Raw genomic sequence first — 12,734 nt, 5'->3', positions numbered from 1 at the left:
CCAGGTGAGGCCGGGGAGGGGGAGCATGGGCGGGGGACGCTGAAGGGGCTTCATGAGGGGCCCGGGAGGAGCCCGGCCCTGGGCGGCGGGAATGAATGAGGGGGACCGGGCTGCCTCAGCCTCCCGGGACGCGGTGCGCCGGGGTGCGCCTGGCGGCGGCGTCCGAGCACCGGGCGCTGCTGCCTCGGAGCCCTGCTCGCCCCGCGCGGCCGCCGCCCCGTTGCTCGCGGCTGCAGCCAGAAGCAGCGACGTGGCAGGAGGCGGTCGGCAAACCCGGCGGGTGTTCTTCCTCCGCTGCGGAGGAGGTGGTGAGGTGGGTGTCCCCCGGTCCGGTTCGCCGCGCTCCGGCTGCCCTGCTGGCGTGAGACGGACCGTCACCATGGGACGGAGCCCAGCCTGCAGCTGGCCCGGAGGGGCTCTCCCTCAGCGCTCCTCCCTCGGCCGGCTGTTGGGGCCCGTTAACGGGTCGGGCGAGTAACGGTGGCGCTGGGGGCGGAGGACGCGGCTCCGGCGCTCGACTCCAGCTGCCCTGTTCCTCCCCCGCTTCTGGGAACGAGCCGGCGCCGGGTCTGCTCTGAGGGGTTGGGCTCCCTCCGCCGCTGTAGCGCTTCTCCTTGCTGGGATTAGCAACAAGAGCACTTAAAAAAATATTAAAGGAAAACAAGCCTGTGAAATATTTAATCCCTTTAGCTAATCCGTATGCCGTAGTTGCAGACTTCTCAGGAACCAGCTTCCTTGTGCAACCTTCAGAGTCCCTGTGTATACGTCATTTATCCCCCTTTGACGGTCCTTGTAACGTATTCGGCTCTCAGGGTTGACCTTATTGCTCTCTCCCTGAAAGGAGGGTGTAGCCAGGTGGGGGTCAGCCTCTTCTCCCAGGCAACCAGCAACAGGACAAGAGGACACAGTCTTAAGATGTGCCACGGGAGGTTTAGGTTGGACAGTAGGAAGAATTTCTTCAGAGAAAGGATGATTATATATTGGAGTTGAAGGTGATGGAGTCACCATCCCTGGAGATGTTTTAAGGAAAGACTGGACATGGCACTTGGTGCCATGGTCTAATTGACATGGCAGTGTTCAGTCATAAGTTGAACTTGATATTTTGGTTTTTTAATAAGAAAGCAATACTTGTAGAACAAGATCATGGCTTTTTCTATGATGGAAGCATCTTTGTATAACACAAAACAATAAAATACACTTATTTTGCCTTGTGTAACCTGTTTCTGGAAGTACTGTTTATAGTGGTTTTTAATCCTGCCATCCAAAGGGCACTGACGGTGAGGCAGCAGAATGAAGTTGGAGTGGTGTAGTCGATTTGCCCTTTGCTCCAAGACAACCAGCCAGACCTTTCTGCTTGGAGGAGTGTTCATCACGCTGGGCTCGAGTCGAATCCTCCTGATGAAGTATTCTGCCAATGAAGGTACTGTTGGGCAATACCCATGATGTACCTTGAATAAGAAAGCATTGATGTTTGGACTAAAACATAGCCAAAAATCCTGCTTCTCCACCTGCAGAGTTCTTTGCATGAGTACCTTACTATATTTATAAGGACATGTGTTTCTGCACTGGAAAATTTCTGTCTAGCTAGTGGTCTACCATAAAGGTATAACTTGGGTTGCAAGGTATATGATATACCTTTAAAAGATGAGGCAGGTGATTTATTTTATAGCTAACTCTTCAAAGAGGAGATTGTTGTGTAAGCACTGTTGGCAGTACATTATTTAATTGAAATGTTTTGCAACAGGTTTAGTAGAGAAGTGGTATCCTAGTGGGTGTGCTAAAACTGGCTGGTATTGCCAGTCCTAGAAGAAGGTTATGTCATCCTGGAAGCCATTTTTTGGTGAGGGTTAAAAGATACCATATTGGTCTTTGGGGAAAACCTTCCCATTTTAATTTGTTTTTAAAACAAACATGTTCTTAAGTTCTTCCAAAAAAGTTCTGCTATAGACTGAGACCAAATGAGGAAAGATTTCAACTCCGAAAAGAGGCTATTCAGGAAGTCATATCATAAACTTTGAAACATTTATAACAGAAGCTCTTACAAAGCCTTTTGTGACTAAAATTGTGATTGGAATGGTCAAAATAGATTCTCGCTCTAATTGTAAATGCAGGGACAGAAACTAATTGTGTACTCTGTGATTTGCTGGATCCCACAGATAACAAGTATGATTATCTTCCAACGACAGTGAACATGTGTTCGGAAGTAGTGAAACTGGTCCTATGTGTAGTGTTGGCACTGTGGAATAGGAAAAAAGGTAAGTACCAATGTTTTAAATAATTAACATGTGTTGACTTTCGATGATTTGCTGTCCTACAAACACTTTTTTTAAAGAATAGATGACACTCTCCACTTGCCACAGGTTTTGCATTGCAGGTGATTTTTGTTTTTTCTGTCTTGATGTAAAAACTATGAGAGATTAACTTCATAGCATTTCAAAATGGTACATAACAAATATTTAAATTGGAAGAGGGTATCAGGCACTGGAGGTACATGTTAAATTGAACTGTTGGTTTTGTCTACTTCTCCAGGAAACAGTTGTGGCTCTGTAAACTAATAGAATTTTCACCTTCACCATTTAGTGCAGACTTATCTAAGACAGTAAATATATTCAATCAGTGTTTGCCATCATTGACTACTGCTGATTGCATGTTTTCTGGTGGTTTTTTTTTTTTTTTTTAATCCAGATGTCAGTGTTTTGCTGAACTCAATGTGTTGGTGGTTCAGGGGAGGATTAGATATCATTGGGTAGTTTTAAATCTGTGCTAATAAAGTACTTTTGGCACCACCTCTGGAGTAGTCTAAAGTTTATCAGTCTTCCTCCTAAAGTTTGTGTCCTGAATACCAAAGTAAATGTCATTCTTTGTGCTTTGTCCTTGCTTCCTTCTTTTCTTCCTGTATGTTCTCTTTATACCCAGATCATGTGCTGAGTTCTGGTTTATTTAGTACTTCTGACTTTACTGGCTGACCTTTGAGTGCTCTGTGAAGGAATACACTGTCTGTGTCATTGTTCCTGTTGTAGATTTGATCAGTAATCAACAGGAAGTCACACCCAATAAGGATGTCACTACTGTGTAGGGATTCTGGGTTGCTTTTTGACCCTTAAAGAATGGTTCCTGTGTTGCCAGAGAGCCGTGGAACCAAAGTGTTTTCAGTCTAATGGTGTTCCTCAAAAGAGAACTATTGGCACTATGGTGCCTGTTCTGTTACAAGGGAATGGGCTTTCAATAATAGGAATGATGTCTTTCTTACTGATTTCTTTTCCTTTCAGAAAAAGGTTGTATGGATAATCTCTCTGAATGTTTTTCCTGGAAGAATGTATGTAATTCCATGAAATGGTCAATTCCTGCCTTTCTTTACTTTTTGGATAACTTGATTGTCTTCTACGTACTGACCTACCTCCAGCCAGTAAGTATACTTACACTGAATAACATGCCTTCAAATGTGTTAGTGGGTAATCCTGCTCTTAGGTACCTACCTTGGTAACACTGGTGAGGCAGGACTGTAACTGATGCTGTCTGCTGTTTTAACATTGGCAGGTGAAAGAATAATCTGTTACCTTCCCATTCTCTTACCCACTGGTCAGTTTTGTACAGCTTTCATCAGAGAAGAGTCTTTATATTTTCTCCATCCAAAGTGATTTAGAAGTAGACTGAAGTGCTTAAGAAGTCGGAGGGTTTTTGGTACTTTTCCTCCTTTGCCTTCTTCCACTCTGTATTCCTCTTTCAATCCATTTGTTTCTCTTGCTCTTATTTGACCTGCACTTTTCTGTGGGGCTTTTACCACTCCATGTATCTGACATAAAGCAAGTAAACATAATATCACAAAGGGAATGAGTGTAACAGAAACTTAGGAGGGAATGAAGAAAACTGACTTAATTTTTGTGTTTGTTACCTATGTTTAGGTACAAAATTTAGTTGATACTTTTTTCTAGCTACCCTCATGCTTTTGGATGAACCTGCATATGCTCAGGAGATTGTACAGGTTTTGTGCTTGCATTTATTTTTGTATCATGATACATTTTGGAATCTATGTTTGCAGTAAGATGGAAACAGATGGTTTGCGCTTGCTATAAAATGCTGTGAATGTATTGTTAAACATTAAAAATAAATGGTTTTCTACCTTTTATGAGAATTTCTCTTTAGATATTGTTCTCTTAGGTGTATATTTCTGCCAGGGACAGACCAGTCCAGAGTCTAGAACAGGACTCAGCTGAAAAAACCTAATAAAATCAAGAGTCAAAAATCTTAAAATAACATGCACAGCTGCTTGGTTCTGTGGTTTGTTGTATGGGTTTTTTTTTTTGATGGGATTTTGGTGGGGGTGATTTTTGGTTGGTTGGGGTTGGGTTTGTTTTTTTGATATTTTTTTGTGGGTTGTTTTGGTTTGTTGTGGTTTTTAGTTTTAGGAAGGAAATTCAGCTATAGTATTTGTAGAAGCAAAGCTTGATGAGTAGGATGTTATATAAACACTATTTTTCTCTTAAACAATTTAATTTGGTTCAGTTGAGGTAATCCTTTGTAATACGCACAGCTTTTGTTTTACATATACACACACTCAGACATACCTTGTCTCTCTCCCATCAGAACATGTGCTCTAAGATTCTTCCTTTTAGAACTTTTAGCATCTTTTAATTAGAGAAATTATATGATGGTTAGCTGAAACTGTAACAGTATTATGATAAAGAAGTATTAAAAGAGATAACCATCTCTAAGATAAGTATCTCTAAGGTAGAATACCTTGGTAGTGTACAAGACCATGACTGTAAAATGTGAAGATGCTTGAAAGGAAGATGGCCATACCTGACTGAACTAGGTCTTGTGACTTTAAGTACAAAGTAGTTTTGGGACTAAGTACTACCTGAGTGAGCAGTTGCAGGAATTAAAGAGTTGCTTTGGTGAGATTTTTTTTGCTTGAAACTTCAGCTATAACTGAGGTTACTTTTTAGTGGCTAAATTTCCTAAGGACTTGCTTTTTGAGACTTTGCTTGTGACATGCAGATTAGTGCCATGGGGAACTTTGATATTCGTATCATTTTGATACAAACTTTGATATTCGTATTTATCTAAGACAGAGGTCTCTTGAGGTTTCAGAGAACAGGTGACTCAAAATTAGTTTTTTAAACTATCCTTCTGAAGATTTTGCTCATAGTGTTACCAGAGATCTTGGATGGGGGGCATTGACTGTAAAGTAAAACCAGAGTGCGCATGGAATACTTCTACATTTTGCATAAAAGCTCTTTTTTTCCAGAGTTAGTTCTGTCAGATTTCCTTGTTTATTCAATATTTTTCTCCATCCACAGTGTTCACCTAACGTGAATATTTACTGAGTTTTAATTTTGCAAAGTGGAAAATTAAGATGTGTTTTCTTGGGCAGGTGTCTCATTGTAAGTAAGTCTTCAGCTTACTAGAGAGCCTGTGTTGTGGTGTTCCATTAGTTACTGTTCAGCAGATAGTATGTTGGGATAAAGAGGAATGGAGATAATGAGAAAAGAGTCTGTGCTTTTCCTCTGGTGGATTAAAAAGACACTCCATAGCAGAATTTGGAATGTGGAAATTATGAGAAAATTGAAGAAAAAGTCTGTTTTGTACTCCTGAATCCATATATGCTTTTGTATAAAATTGTCTAAAAAGGTGAGCTCACTCTGAGGCTCAATTGGACCAAAAACTTCGGATGTCTGGATCTTTTGTACATGTACTGACTATACAGGGCAGTCTGGAATAACAGTCAGTTTGCAAAACACCCCCACCCTCAAAAAGGGATTTTTTTTCCTACTGGTGGTGGTAGAATTCTGATCTTTACTGGTAACTAGAGTGCCTAAAAGAGCCTCTTCTTGGTCCAGTGTCCCAGTATAGAGTGTCTAATGCAGAGACAAAACAGAAAATCCTTGCCACAAGGAGTTTGCAGCTTGGGATCATGGCCATGGATTAGAGACACTGATGTTATTATATAGTTATTCCCAAATTAAACAGAAGCTTTAGAGTTGTCTTCCGTTGTACTTTGAAATAGATTTATTTTTTTTTATAATTACAGTTGCAGTCTTGAAAACTGAAGCCAAGCACCTCTTTATCTTTGATAAACTCTACAGCAAAAGCACTTGACATGCAAGAAGTTTGTTTTCTTCAAGTGCCTTGTCCAAGTCTGGAATTTCATGAACACTGCAAATGGCACTGCAGCCAGGAGCAGCCTCACCTTCCTTTATTCTTTGCTTATTCTCATTTTGTAACAACTTCCTCCTTTGTGCCAACACAGCTGTATTTGCAGCTGACTGGTCAGCACAGCTGGGGACCTGAACTGACTGAGTACTAAACTGTTCTCTGTTAAGTAAGTTTTCTGTTGCATTGATTTCCTCACATCTTCATTTCAGTATAGCTTTCCCCACTGCAGTGGAGCTTGGGCTCTGTGGTTTCCCTGAGATTTTGAAATGGGACTTGAGTATCATTTTACAGGTGTGTTATTGTACCATTTGGGTAAGGAAGAAGATTCAGTACCAGTACTTTTCACTGTTGCACCTTGCAGGAAGATGAAGTCTGTAGGTTTTTGGTCTCCACAGTGTGTCTGGAATATAACTTTGTTCTTCTCCTTTTCTTTCAAGGCAATGGCTGTACTCTTCTCAAATTTTGTCATTATAACAACAGCTCTTCTCTTCAGGATAGTGCTAAAGTAAGTAGTATTTGCTAAAGTAAATAAAATTTAAATCTTCCTAGCTTTGATGAAGTTAAGCTACATTTTCTCTCTTTGTCTGATGGGAACAGTAATTCTCTTTTCTTGCGGCTGGCTATACCATCCTGGAGAGGTGGTTTGTTTTCTACATCTGAAGGTGTAGGAAATATGTTATTAGGAGTACCTTCATATGTCTACACATTTGGTCCACTCTAGTAGAAAACAGATGAAATCATGATTATATAGTCATTGAATGGTAAGAAGAAAGCGTTCATTTATACTTTAAAAATCTTATTTCCTGATTGCCAGTACTTCTTAGCGGTCTGTTGCAGTTCTTAATTGAGTGTAATCATGGTCTAGTAAGAGGAAATGGTGAAAGACAGAGGTGTGTTTGGCTCATTACTCGTGTGACAAAAACCAGACTATGTGTTCTGCTTTGCTGAATTTGTGCTCTTTAGAGTATGGTTTAGAATCAAACAAGACTGTCAGGGAAGTGGGTATTAACTTTACACTGTGAAAGTTGTCTGTATTGAATGTGGCACAAATAAGCCTTTCCTGTGGGTATTAATATGCCAAAACCATGCCTGATAGTCTGACTCAAAATGCTTGTTCTCATTTTACTTTTGTGTCTCTTGTGATGTCACAGTTCACTTAATCTTCCAAATTTTTTATTTTCACCAAGGTAAACAGGCTTTGTTTGAGTGGAAAAACACTATAAATAATTCTAATATTCTTATGAATTACATTTATAGATTTGTAAGTGTTACCATCATAAAATACTAGAAAAGGGCTCCACATCATGGGGGAAAACAGCAGTGTAGTGAATGCTTTCCAAAAAAAGATGGCAATTATCTGGATGTCTGTGATTTTTTACTTTATTCATCAGACCCTTGTTCCCATGGAGACAAGACTTGCTTTTAAGTTGTTAAGCAATCAGTATCTAGAAGTAATGTGATCTTGAAAGGCCTTCCTTTGTCTTATTTCTTCAGAATACTTCACCTTGTACTTCTCTGATTGCCAGACTCAGCCCTCTTTGCCCTAGAAAAGTGTGTTGCATTTTGGCATTGTTGGTTGGTTGTTTTACTGTACTCTAAAAGACTTTTCTTTGCACCTGTCTGTCTCCTTATCTGTGGCATGATGTCTTTTATATGTTTTATGTATCTGGATGTTCTGTCATTTAATTGATGACACCGTGTTTCTAAATTTAGTGGCTTTTTTGTGTACCAGGCGAAGACTCTCTTGGGTACAGTGGGCGTCTCTGGTGATCTTATTCCTGTCCATCGTTGCCCTGACTCGAGGAAGTGGAGGCCATCAGCACAGCTTGGCTGCGCATGGATTTCATCACAATATGTTTTTTAGGCCATCTAACCACTGCCTTCTCTCTACTGGACCTGAGGAAGCATGCGTGGAAAAGGGCAACTGCGCAGCACCAAGTTTCCTTCACAGCTTCCAGTGGAATGTGACCACTACCATGGCAGGAGCATTGAAGCCTCTCCGCCTCAGCCTGGGCCATCTGCTTATTCTCGTGCAGTGTTTTGTGTCTGCCCTGGCTAACATCTACAATGAAAAGATGCTGAAAGATGTGGATCAGCTTGGGGAAAGCATCTTCACACAGAACAGCAAACTATATGCCTTTGGGGTGCTGTTCAATGGGCTCATGCTGGCGCTGCAGGCTAAGGACCGGAGGCAGATAGGGAACTGTGGATTCTTTTATGGACACAACATCTTCTCCGTGGCTCTTATATTTGTCACAGCTTTTCTGGGGCTGTCTGTAGCCTTCATCTTGAAGTTCCGAGACAACATGTTCCATGTTATGACTGCTCAGATCAACACTGTCATCATCACCACTGTGTCTTTCGTCATCTTTGACTTCAGGCCTTCTCTAGAGTTCTTTTTGGAAGCTCCTGTCGTGCTTCTCTCCATATTCATTTATAATGCCAGTAAAGCAAGAGGCCTGGAATATGCCACTCTGCGGGAAAGGGGAAAACTTATCAAAGGAGATGCATGGGAGAGGTCAAGTGGGGTAAGGCTTTTCAGTACTTGTCTCCTTTGGTTTCTCTTGTTTCACCTCCCTTTATGCTTGGAAGAATCAACTTGTGTGTGACTGGTCTCATCCCTCAAAACCAAAGTTCTGAAGTATTTCTTAAAATCTTGGGTATTGCTTTCCATATGCCACTTTTTGAAATCATGAAGCCTAGGTAAGCATTGCTTTCCTGCTGCGACTGTAGGCAGTCCTGTGAGCAACTTCAGCTTTGTACAAATCTTTTCTTGAAAGCTTTATAACCAAGAGAGTTTACTTACCCAGGACTTTCAGAAATTGGAATTGATGCCTGCAAACTTTACCTAAGTAGAGCTGGTAAGTCTGTGTAGCTTAGGCCACATAATAAGGATGTCAACACACTTGATGTTAAGGTTTTTTCTACCATGGCAGTCAAAGATAGCTGAAGATAAAAAAGGCAGTGTTTAAATACAGAGTTTTAACATGGTTTGGGGTTTTTTTTTTTGCTATATATTTCCTCCAGGCCTGCTAGTGTTTTTTGTTTTTATTTGAGCAGTGATCTAGTTACTTAGAAGGTGTCAGGGATGGCTTGCTCTTAGAGCTGTCGTTCAGCTGAGCTGAGCAGTCGCCTTATGGGAGGAGTTCATGTTTGTGTAAGTCAGCCCGCGGGTACGGACGGGCCGTGGATGCACATTGGAACCAGCAGAGAGCGCTGTCCCCACTGCGTTCCAGCAAACATTAGCCTTGGAGATGTTTTTGAGAAATTTCCACGTGGTACCTTTTTTAGGTTGTTTAACGAGCAATAAATAACACAAATTCATATAGTTTTGGTATGCCAAGGGTCATCTATTTTAGCACTTAAACTAAGCAGCTGTTGTAGAAATGAATAGCACTATGTGAGCATGCAAAGCCAGCTATATCTTGGGCTGCATCAAAAGCAGCATGACCAACAGGTCAAGGTAGGAGATTCTGCGCCTCTGCTCTTGTGACACCCCACCTGTGGTACTATGTTCAGCTCTGGGGACTTAGATCTGCTGGAGCAAGTCCAGGGGAAGATGATCAGAGGGCTGGAGCACCTCTTCTGTGAAGACAGGCTGAGAGAGTTGGGAATGTTCATCCTGGAGAAGAGAAGGCTCCAGGGAAACCTAGCATCCTTCCAGTACCTTCCAACCCAAAACATTTTATGATTTTAAGAATGGAAGAATGGACTACAAGCTGTTTTAGGCAGTGAGTCACTAAAAAGTGTTAAAGATGCAGGGAATGTTTTTTATGAGTATGTGTTTCCTAAACCTTATAACACACTGGTAAGAGGTTTAAATTACAGAGTCTTTATTTTGCTTTAAGTGATACCTTTGGAATAAACCTTACTTTTTTTCTTTTTTACTTTTGCTCACATTGTTCTCTGTTGCTTCTGGTTCTTGTAGGATGGAGAAGAATTTGAGAGGCTGAACAAACCAAGCAGTGATATCGATACAGATGAAGATTCCCTCTAGCATGAGGCTGGCTTGGAGGAGTGCTATGACTCACAGTGAGAGAGAGTTAATCTTTTATTAACATAGAGAAGGGTCGTTTTCCCCACTGACAGACTGTTTGGAGCTGTTTTGGGGCTGGATGTCATATGTGGATGAGGACAGTATTCAAGCTGTATATATGGAGAGTATGTATGTATGGACAGTCTTTTGTGCCTGTCTCCCAGTGTCTGGGGAAATGGAAATCTGGAATGCCTTTGTAGCAGCTGGTGAATTTTACATGCAGCTTACATGGCCTAACTTTGAAAGAGCTTAAATAAAACAAGAGTTTATTAAACAGTATGAATGCATCGTATTTTTTTTGCGTGTGTATATAGAAAGGCTTTGTGCTGAGGCTTTTTTGCACTGAGCCCACTACTGAAAACAAATATTATGCAGCTATAGTAATGGCCTTCAACATCTGGAGCACTGAGCTAGAGAGTGCAGGTGGCAATATCATCTGGTGTTGTTCTACCCTGGCAGACTGATAAGGTCTTGCATTCATTTTGGAGAGAGAGAAGTCATTCTGCAGAGTGCCAGGCATCATGATCTCAGAATTTCAGTTGTGGCATCTGCTGGATTATATTTTGACTGAGATGAAAAATAGGTTCCAAATTATTCAGAGAATTTTGAAACGTGCAAAGGAACAGGGATGCTGATAAGGGATTCCTGGTATGTTCCTAAAGCCTCTTCTCTCAGAGCAGTGGAAAAGATGTTGGTTTATAATTTCCTCCCTTCAAAAATGTGTCTTTCATAGTTGGAAGATACTGTCAGAAGAATTCTTAAGATAAGCAATGAGTTCAGTGTCAGAGCCTCATACCAGAGTGTACAGTAAGCAGTAAGTGATGCATTTCTCTGGACCGAAGACAGTCCTGCCTTTGTTCTCCTCTGCCATCCTGTCCAGGCTCTGTGTATAAAGCTTATGTGTACTGTATTGATGGTTTATTGCTATATTAACATACTTCCTGTCATTGATCCATCAAGAGGGACAGCCTGTTTTCATATGTGGCCCATGGTTTGTAACTGTCAAGTTAGAAACTATGAATTCAGAATTTCTATTCTTTTTTCTGTATTTTTATAGTATATATTAAGAACACCTGTGCAAAATTAATGTTGTTGTTGAGAAGCTTTTTGCATCTAATTTCATTGTGCTTGTATAGCAGGCCATTTCAACATAAGGAATCCTAGTTGTTTGCATCTGTACAGAAGGAGTAGAAGCATATTTCAGTGTAAATTCCAGAAACTCTGTTGCTCTTATTGGTTTATGATATTGTATTTTGGGAAATGAAACTTAAAAAAAAATCCTCAAACTGTTAAAGGCTTAGTGGCAATAAGACTTTTTTTTCTTTTTTTTTTCCCAATATATACCTGAGTTTGTTGCCTTTTTCAGTCAGAGCTACCAACTTTAGCAGGTACTTTCAAAAAAGGTGAAAGTACTGTTAGCTTTAGATTGCTTTGGGTTTATGTGAGCAGTAACTTTTTACATGAAGTTCCAAAGACCTTTGCCTTGCATCAAGAAAGAACATAAAAATCAGCCATGATCATACTAAATACAGCATCAAGCCAAAGATTAATGTCTTAAAAACCATCTTTGACCCTTGTGCCTGAAATATCTGCATTAAGAGACAAGAAATATGTAAATGAGTGATCTTCAGCTATTTTAAACTGCATTTAGTTCTTGCTTTCAACTCTCATTCTACTTAGTGATTTTCCTTTCTGTAAATTTCTCTAATGCTATGCTTGACTTATTTACCAAAGTCTAGATTGCACAAAGGTATTGGTTATATAACTGTTGATCCAAGTTTTTACTCATACTGTAGATTTGGTTCTGTCTTACACGTAGAAATCTTTCTGTTGTCTTCAGGTTGGAAGTCTCAGAGAGCTTATGTTGGATGGCCAGACAGGTTTCTTATTATAATGAAGGAGAACTGTATATCCCCTTTGCAGCAACAGGAATGTTAACTGATGTCAAAAAATGGGTAAGGATTTGTATCCACTTAGTAACATAGGTTGGATAGTAACCTAAAGCATAACATGCAAATCTTTGCAGCTGTGCTATCCATGGCAATGGTAAAATGTAGTATGTAGGTGAGATTTGTTAGAGGAAGTGACTGTGAACAATTGTCAGCTAGAGAGCAGCCCTGGTGAGCAAGGAGGAGCAATTCTTTAGAGTTACATGTTTCAGAAAGGTCATGTGAAATCCCACTTGGTTAAGTATTTCCACTATATGGAAACTACTCCATGTTGGAAAGCTTAACTTATATTCTCTCAAAATTACCGTAGGGGAATTTATGAGGATGTTTTTGGAGAGCAGCATTAGTTTGGCACATAGTCTTTAATGAATATCTTGGGTAGAGCATTCATGCTCAGCTTTGATTTAGAGCCCAGATTCACAAATGTTTGAACTTAATTGCTGCTGAGGGTGCTATGTTCCTCCCTCCAGGTTTGAGGAAGCAGTTCACAAAACATCTCAAGAATATATGTGTGTTCATGTTTCTCTTGCAACAAGTAAATTGAAGTATTTATTTTGGTTAATTTCAGCTATTTTGTGAATGTAGCAGCTTCA

At 40.5% G+C, this 12,734-nt stretch overlaps 1 protein-coding gene across 2 annotated transcripts; it reads left to right on the top strand.

Annotated features, from left to right (window-relative positions):
- Positions 1 to 159: 159 nt before the first annotated feature.
- On the top strand, positions 160 to 10,471 carry SLC35A5 (solute carrier family 35 member A5). Of its 2 annotated transcripts, XM_015637764.3 has the most exons (7): positions 160 to 313; positions 1,268 to 1,420; positions 2,157 to 2,255; positions 3,270 to 3,406; positions 6,594 to 6,661; positions 7,889 to 8,684; positions 10,085 to 10,471. In XM_015637764.3, exons 2-7 carry the CDS (start codon positions 1,291 to 1,293, stop codon positions 10,151 to 10,153), a joined length of 1,299 nt encoding a protein of 432 aa, XP_015493250.1. In that variant the 5' UTR covers positions 160 to 313; positions 1,268 to 1,290; the 3' UTR covers positions 10,154 to 10,471. The 2 variants fall into 2 exon arrangements, with proteins under 2 accessions (XP_015493250.1, XP_015493258.1); XM_015637772.3 differs by lacking the exon at positions 160 to 313 and having other exon boundaries at positions 372 to 1,420.
- The last annotated feature ends 2,263 nt before the right edge of the window (positions 10,472 to 12,734 follow it).

The sequence above is a fragment of the Parus major genome, chromosome 1 (genome assembly GCF_001522545.3).
Source record: "Parus major isolate Abel chromosome 1, Parus_major1.1, whole genome shotgun sequence".
In the NCBI taxonomy this organism is placed as follows: Eukaryota; Metazoa; Chordata; class Aves; order Passeriformes; family Paridae; genus Parus; species Parus major.
Note: the sequence above shows the minus strand (reverse complement) of the source record. Positions and strands in the feature narration are given on the sequence as shown.